This window comes from Penicillium diatomitis (assembly GCF_028827545.1).
Source record: "Penicillium diatomitis strain IBT 30728 chromosome Unknown utg000002l_segment0_segment0, whole genome shotgun sequence".
In the NCBI taxonomy this organism is placed as follows: domain Eukaryota; kingdom Fungi; phylum Ascomycota; class Eurotiomycetes; order Eurotiales; family Aspergillaceae; genus Penicillium; species Penicillium diatomitis.
The window spans coordinates 934,592-943,455 of record NW_026623174.1 but is presented as its reverse complement, the minus strand read 5'-3'; the positions used below and the strand labels follow the sequence as shown (position 1 = coordinate 943,455).

Sequence of the window (8,864 nt, the reverse complement as noted above, 5' to 3'; positions counted from 1 at the left end):
AGGAAAAAGTGGGGGGAAAAAAGGAAAGAGAAAAAAAAATACAAGGTGATCCTCTGGTCACCGGAAGCCGCCGTGAGAAGATAAACGAAAGACCATGGGGGAGGGGAGTGAAATAGAAGGAAAATAAGAAAGGAAACGCTAAGTGGTATTCCGCGCAATCATGGATAATGAAAAAAGTTGCCGTCGTTGATAGCAGCGGGGTGTAAGATAAGGCGGGGGTGGAGGGTGAAATGGTCGATGGCGTAGAAGGAAAGGGGTGTTTGAAAAACGAAGGTGAATGTTGAAAGCGAATAAGTTTGACCAACACATCCAATACAGCAGCGACAATAGGTCTGTTGGCAACGTTGAGACCGACCTACTACTGTATGGCTAACACGGTGGCTGACTCAGATCTGTAACCATGGCTGACAGAGACGGCAGGATCCTTGACCGGCCATGGTTGCCGAGGTAAGAGTGGCGGAACCCCCTGCAGGAGTCGGAAGAATGCGGTGATGTCACCGGACATTTGTTGCCCCCTTTCGAAAAGAAAATTCGCCGATTGATGGCCGCACGATAAAATGGCGGGGCTCAATGTCCAAGATGTGCCAAAGAGGAGATGGATGACAAGACGTCGTGGCGAGAGAAGCGGAGAGAAGGGGGATTTGGTTGGTGTTGTGGGAAGCCCTGGGGATTACCCATTCGGAGGGCTTTGGTAATGCGTGGAAGAATAGGCTACCTGACCCAGGGATTGTTCGGGCAATCCGATCAGTGAAAAGTGATAGGAGGAAGATGACATGTCTTGTCGGAGAGAGGGACGTTATGACAGACTCATGGATTACCCGCGCGGCGCAAAAGTTCCAGATGGGGGAGGTAGAGTCACTCTGAGGCATATCACGGACAATGGCGTACAGTAAGTCCGACGTTTTGCTCAAGTACAGAGGCCATAGGCGGAAAGCAGAAAGGTGATCAGTCGCGGGATGAGAATTGACGTGAGGGAGCAAGCGGATATTGTTGGTGAGGAGGATTCGGCGGAAGAAGAATGTTAAATGGAACCGGTCTCAGTGCGAGCCGTCCATGGACCGACAGCAGAGGGCAAGTGGAAAATCGCAAATTGTGGAAGAGAAAGAGCGGCGGACTGGGTATCGATTTCGCAACTTTCGTGTGCTCTCATGCATGTTCACAATGATCGGGCCCATTTACTTCTGAGCTTTCCGACCTTTCGTGCTGCGAGTCATTTCACTCTTGGTCATGTTGCGCGTGAGACCGCCGATGTAATCTTGTAGGATCTTGTTCTCACTCTCCAGTTTGTCGTGATCGGACTTGACAGCTTCGATGCGTTCGGCTAGGGCTTGGAGGGATGACTGGAGAGCTTTCGCTTGCCTGCGGTTGTTGCGAATCAGTAAACGGTGGTCATACCAGTGGACGAGGCACTGCGAGACATGGAGCGAAAGTCATCGAGGAACAGGTTCAAATGACTTACTCTTGAAGGGTTTGACGAGCCTCTTTCCCCAAACGCTCCAAATCAGCCGAGTTGCGTCGAGGACTCATTGCGCGCGCGTCGTCAGGTGGAAATTCTTCTTCTTCGATTTCAATCTCAGGATGGTCCCGGGGGACAAGGATGGAGGCGGAAGGTTTGCGACTCGCCATACGCGGGCGTTCGAGACGTCCTCGGCGTTCTGATTCAACGTCGGATATGGAAGAGGATGAGGACAACGAGGACATGTGCATGCGACCACTATCGTGTGGATGCGGAAGAGTAGGCACAGGTGAGGCGTCATGCATATTCAATTCATAGGCCATTGAGGGACGGACACAGTCGAGAAGAGGTTCAGATGGTGATCTCCAGCTTGGAAAGTTGAGCTCAATTTTGAATTGAGCGATCTCTGGCGGCTGTGAATGGCAGATGGGGCTGATCCTTCTCAAATTCTGTGTTTGAGGTTACGCGCTCATAGACCGAGTGGACGATGAGTAAACCAGAAAGTGCTGAGCTGGCTTCGGCCAAGGAACTCGTAACGTGGAAATTTTCAATCTTGACGAAGTCGAAGCGAGCGATCAACGATGAGTGCGGTCTACCCCTAGCGATACACTCCAGATGAGAAGATCTGTGTTACGCTTGAGGTAGCTACCGGGACCGGTAAAGGTTTCGAGAGAAGTCGTTCAGGTTTGAACCGCGAACCAGCCGAATGGTAATGGGACCAGGGGGGGGAGGCGGTGGTGTGGAGGGTGGAGAGTGAAAAAAGAGGGGGCGGTGGCAGGAACACTGGAAATCGAGAGGATTTTGGGTGTTGGTGAGCGTCTTTACTGGGATGAGCAAAGACAGACAAAGGAGAAACGGTCTTGATGATGTTGACGAGATTGAGTCACGGTGAGGAAAGTCCCGCTTGGCGATTTCGGTCGAGTTGAAGCAACGTTTGCGGTCTCTTGGGTGATCTGGGGCAGGGTGAGTCTTTCGGAAATGGGGGGAGGGGGCGACGGCGGTAGGTGGCGTCTCGGACGGAAACGGAGTTGGCACAAGGAAAGAAAGAGGAGTGCAAGAAAAAGGATGTTGGATAGTGAGAGGGAATGGGATAGGGAAGGGTTGACGGATGGATATAGTTGAGGGAGGAAGTGAGAGAGAGAAGGTGAGAGAAGATGGAAAGGCGAGAAATGAAAATGGGAAAAATAGTTCAGTATGGAAAACCATGGTCGGAGGAGGACTGCTGGGGGACCTACGAACTGAGAAGGGAGCAGCGCAGAAGCAGAAGCAGAAGGCGAAGCGGCGGGTGGGTATTACGCTTACCGCGTGATGCTCGGTAAGATGAAGGATTGCCGCTGGGCAAGCCTGGAGGGAGCGGGGAGGGGAGTACATAGGGTAGTGAGGTTACGGAGGTACTCAGGGTCGTGCGGTACGTGCTGGGTATAGTTTACAGTACTGGAGACCTAATGTGTAAAGGTGGTGGCCGCCCGAGTTGCAGTGGTGCTCACCTTCCACAGGAACGACGAGGGGGTGGAACACCCACCGAAGAACAGCTCCCGAATTGTGGATCTGCCAGAGTGGATCGGGACCATAATACATACAGAGAGGTACCACCCTCTTCCAGTCTGCTAGTCTCAGAGCAGCGCGGTCCCATCCTCCACCGGTTTGGGCCTCAAGGGGAGAGGGGGACAGGGGACAGGGCCGCTTTTGAGTTTTTACAGTATCCTGTACGGTATGGTACCATCACCCGCTCTTGTCCACTACTCCACTGTCCAGTTGTCCACCCATGGATGGTGATCGGAAACATTTTACACCTGTGGACATTGACAAACAACATGTCTAGTCATACAGACTTACTAGAGTGACTTGGAAGGGGTGTCAAACTCATCAATGGTACACCATATCGGGCGATGGTAGCAAGACATGAACGCTAATAATTCTCCAGCATGAGATCATGTCCCATTCAGGTACCAACCAATGTCTGGTTGCTTAATGCTTATACTGCTGGTTCAAAGCACATCCGCTGGCTTCCTGGTCTCCATCATGGACGATGATGAGATGCAACCACTACGGTGCTCCCACTTGCCAAGTGGACACTGGATAATATTGTGAAAAGCGTAACAACTGTATATTATATGCATATTAAATCTGTCTATTAAAGGTATAGGGCCACTCTTCAGTGGCAATGGTGCTATCAAATGACCATCATCAGCGACCGAGTCCACTGCAAGTCCTATAACTTGGACATCTACAGCAGTTGCCAATAGAGCACTAGGGCAATAGGGCAGAGAACCAACAGGGTAATTCACCGTTGCTTCTGCGAAAAAATTGTATGAGCAAAATGGAAAAGCAAAAATCACCCTAAATGGTATAGTGTAAGCCCGCAAGTCGTGACCTTACAGGTGTGTCACTGTCTCCTGCCTTAGTGACCGCGCAAAAGTACTGCGCCCCACCGCGTTCTTCACCACCATTCGAAGCCTCTTAGGGAAACTCTTGTACCCTTGGAGGAAGGCTTTTATTTTTTGCTCCTTTGGATGGTGGCTGATTGGAGCGATCATCGTGACCTTGTTACAGAAGTTTCTCTTCCAGCAGGGTTAAGTACCGGTACAGACAGTGGGGAACCCCTCCCAAGGGGGTGTGTGTATGCCATTGGGGTACTACTACTGCTCGGCCCCTCCTCTCGCAAATGAACTTGTCAGGCGCGTGGCAGCCACACCATGACCGTTTCAGGGTAGAGGGTGTAGATATATAGATTGCAAAATCCTAGAATGTAAATTCCCATCCAATAAATAATATATGGTAGACTGGGGAATTATAAGCACAAAGCTGAGTACAATGTATATACCTATAGGACTGTACGAGGAAATTGCCACTGCAGCACAGAATTGTGAGACTCTTGACTTGAAATCCCAGCGCCATCATTTGATGAATGCACCACCAGGTCCTATAACGTAGAGCAATATGAGTCGAGTGGCTGGAAGGCATATTATGGAAGCAGTCACTGTTGTGCTACTGTAGGTACCCAGCATCACATCACCAGGTTCAGGAGCGTTGAAGGATGGATGCCTGAGTTATTCTTGCCCGGTCATTTCACTCCGGGCTGATCATGGATCATAGAGACTCCCCGTCACCACCAGTGTGCAATAACAGATCAGGAGTCAGGGCCACTTCTTGCTCTGCTGTTGATTGTTTATTCGATTAGCACAGTTGATGGTCAGGTAGCCTCGTGTGAAGGAGGCTCAAAATTCAGGAAGGCTGCTTTGGACAAATTTGTCGAGTGGATTCTCCAAGTGCCTAAGCAGGGTCCTGTCAAACCCGCTTCATATGAAGACGGGATCGGTGGCTTGGACTGCTAGAGCCAATAGCGCCGGAAATGGCATACGCGTCCAACAACCCGGCAATGACTCCATCAAGGAACGCCCTGGTAGTCAATGAGATAATCAGGTGTACTCTTCTATACGGGTAACGCCGTAGTCCGCAAAGGCGCCCACTACTAGGGCTACCGAAGGAATAGCTTCCGTATACTCATAGCCCTGTAGCCTGAGAGATATCTCACCAAGATTCACGGGCTCATCCCACCTCCTTTACTCGGGCGACCACGAGGACGGCCCGCGGAGCTGTTTCGAGCTCCCCTGCTCAGCGGTCCCGGAGGAGAGTTGTCCACTTGGAGCAGGGGGAACACGGGAGTACATCATGAACCTCGGACCATGAACCAGTTTGATGGACACTGGACACTGGACACTGGACACTGGACACTGGACACTGGACAGTGACACATTTGACCTGTTCAGGTAAGGCTGTTTGTATAGTGTTTGTTGTGTCTGGTAGTCAGAATCAATTAGTTGCACAGTATAATGTATACACCTGTGAGCTGTCTGACGATTGCAGTCGTAGTATTGTTCCACCTTGTCCTGGTGACTCCGACAATTAAGCAATCATCAAAGTTTCGCCCGAAGCGGACTGAGCAAAGTGAGCATTGCAGGGTGTAACCGACGTGGTGCCAGTGTCTGAGGGTACACCTGTAAGCTCGTACCTTATGTACGGTATGGATATGGTAATTGATCTGTATCATCGCTACTACGCAGCGAGTCAGCTAATCAGCTCCCTCGCAAGTGGAGCCAAACCTCGAGATTCACCCACTCGATAGTTGAGACTCCTATAAACGCACCGGACCAGTCCGAGCTATCCATGCAATGGGCGTAGCGCGTGGAGCCAAATTCAACCTGACTGGCCGCATGGCCATGTCAGTGGAGGCGACGCCCCAGACCCCCGAGGAAGCGGCTCAGTTCATAGGCTCGGCGTGAGGCAGCGGGTTCGAATTCCCAAACACACAGCCAGCATGTCACTGGCACTTCCCCCCGTAGCCTACTCCAGCGGTTATCCACCTGATTCCTTTCATGATCACGGGAGGAGGATGGGGCGGGGGGACAGTTGAAGAGGCATCACCATCGGGAGTACAGTAAATTTTCCTGTGTGTAACTGCAAGATCATGGACGGTGGAAGAGCTCGATCAGAGACGACCGTCCCAAGAATAAGAGTCCCCTCCACTCATGATCCTACACCGCGCGGATGTGCATTGCTGCGGATGCTAGTAGAGACAAGGGAGAGAGGGGAAGCTCAGGAGCACGGGACTGAGGTTGTCGGAGCAGACAGGACCACTTCTTTCAGAGGGTACCGAGTGTACCGACTCTACCAAGTCAACCGGCTTGATATTAATCAATAGGAAGTGGGACACGGGGGACATCATTTCTGGGAGGGCACCTATCTCATCGTGCTCACCGCCAATGCTGCTCCGTGACCTTGGACCATTCAAGCCACCAGAGCTCCTGGTCAACTGGAAAGTCGTGACAATGAGAGACTGACAAATTCATCGTGTTTACCAAAGTTCAAGGATCATGGCTGAGGTGGTTTCCTTTACCCATGACTCAAGGTGTAATGATCCATAAAGGATTGTGCAGAGGAGATCCAAGCACGTGAACTCGCAGGTCAGAATGCTTGGTCCATCAATGACAGTCCGTCTGCACCGATACTCCAGAGTCTCTCAGTCTCCACTGCCAGAAACATGACAAGACCACCCGGGGGGAGGGGTCATGTGAGAGGTGACCGAATCCGTCGTTCACCGTCTGTTCCTGAATCAACCCCCTTACCGTACCGAGCTTAGTCTGTCTGGGTGAAAGGTGACTGATACTGTGTCACGCTAGGAAAGGGACTGATGATCGTCAACAAGTACTATCATAATAGTACGAAGTTACTGACTATCATACTACTATGTATGTATATGTATGTATATGTATGTATGAATGGCATAATCTATCGCGATTCGCGAGTCCGCGACTCGCCAGACAAATACTGCTGGAACAGGATCGCGGATCCCAACAGTGATACCATACACCTAGAGTAACCATCATCCTTGAATTCATTCAAAGTTCCGGCCGGGTTCGGCTCGAATGGGGATTTGGCCGGAAATGCTCACCTCGCATCCGAGTCGAGGAGAGTCTACAATTTAGTATTTACTACGGAGACCACGGACTACAGAAGGTACCACAACGACCGCACTGAGCCGCTATTGAGGACTTGCGTAAATAATTGAACTGCCAAATTGTCAACGGGCTCATGATACACGGAATTTAGACCTCCCGGAAGTGATGGGACTCACGGAACTCTCGATCGAACGGGCGCCCGCCAGCTTGTGGTGATTCGGTGCGCCCATTGCCTCTCTCTCCCCTTCAGTCTTATCTAGAGAAGGGGGGGGGGGGGTGCGGCTGACTGAAAGGGTTTGGATAACGTCCTATCACAGTAATGATGCATGGATGTGTTTGTGTTTCCTTCAAGTCTCAGCCGCCTGTCTCGGTCGGTAAACGCTCGCAAGAGCCGCGGATCTGTCGTTTGACGCCTACTACTGTAGGACTACGTCCGACCGTCCGACTCTATGCACTCATGCACTGATGTAGTGGCACACGGTACATACATGGGTAGTAGTAGTACTGTAGTAGTAGTACACTAGTATCACATGATTGTACTTTGTAAAGTTTGAAGTACCTCTGACCTCGCTCATCTCCTTCGTGGCGCTTCCCTCAAACCCGGGGCGGGGGTAATCAATTACCGACCGAAGGATCACTACTGTTATGGCTTGCGGATATTCAAACTACTTTGTAGATTGGCATTCGGGAAATCACTCCACTTCCCAGCTCCAACCCTGCTGACCCGTCCCTTGTCGCGTAAGCAAGATCTTATTCAAGTTAAGAACTTGGTCTCACTAGAGGAGTCACGGGATGAGCTGTTGACCCATTTCTATATCGCACCAGATTAGCTAGCGGAAGTACAGCCTGATCTTAGTGTTAGGTAGTGGTCAGTTATACCTCGACCTAGAACCCCCTTCTACGGGCTTGAGCGACATGACAAACCATGTATAAACCATATGATTGTATTGTGTGTAACTGTGTATGATCCTGCGCTGCATGATCATACAATATAGCACTATTGACTCCAGATTACCGTGTGTAGCTTTGTATCATGACGACTGACGACCGACGAGCCTTGCCCCTTTCACCTCTTCCCGTTACCGATCCTTCGGGAACGCCTCTGACGCGATCGAAAGGGAAGCGCTTCAAAGGAAATGAATAATGTAAATAGGAAAAAAATTCACTTCCATTTCAGGAAGTTAGGTGTCAAGATCAGGATTCTCGGGCATGGCATTACAACATACCTAGGGCGGGAAGAAGATTCATGGATTATCAATGGTAGGGGCATGTGAGAAATTACCAGGATACACTGCAGTTACATATTATATGAGTTCTGAAAGAAGTGGGGAATCGTCAACCAAGAAACGAGATGCGCGTTTAAAAGCGCCCACGAGTCACGAATCATAAGCTCGGGGCCACCGACAGTGTCCCCATTGTTCTCAGCAACAGTCTCCACTTGCTGCGTGACTGACCAGTTCGGAGCTCAGAGTGATCACGACAAGATTCTTGTTCCCCATCCATGGCGCTCTGCGATGTCGATCGAGCGTCAGGCGAGTCGAAGACGTATCGTGGTATGGCTCCTCTGCATAGTGCATACTCCTAGTCATAGTCATACAGGGCTCAACATGTGACTGCAGATACAATCAAACGTGCGTAACTGCGTATAGTTGGGCTGCACTATGAGATTTCATCGGACCGTCTGCATTTCGCACACCCAGCAGACTCATTGCTGCAGAGCCCGGCAGAAGCAGCCATGACGCCATTTGACCGGCTGTGCGTCTATTTTGGGGACCGTTTTCGGAAACGTTCCAGTTGTGTAAGCTGGTTTCAACTTATTAAGTTTGTCCAGATATAGTAATTATATAGAGATTTGAGAAGTTGAAATAGGCACCCACGGTTGTGTGTGTGTGTGTGAGGTGACTGAGGTCAGTCATTTATGCCACCGCTATTGCATTGTGCAGCAGGTG

General features: G+C 50.6%; 1 protein-coding gene across 1 annotated transcript; it reads right to left on the bottom strand.

Moving 5' to 3' along the window:
* Window positions 1-1,175: 1,175 nt before the first annotated feature.
* On the bottom strand, window positions 1,176-1,779 carry N7539_001464 (short coiled-coil protein; the record flags this gene model as incomplete). Its single annotated transcript, XM_056931067.1, has 2 exons — window positions 1,176-1,359; window positions 1,460-1,779. 2 exons carry the CDS (start codon window positions 1,777-1,779, stop codon window positions 1,176-1,178), a joined length of 504 nt encoding a protein of 167 aa, XP_056793098.1.
* Window positions 1,780-8,864: the final 7,085 nt, after the last annotated feature.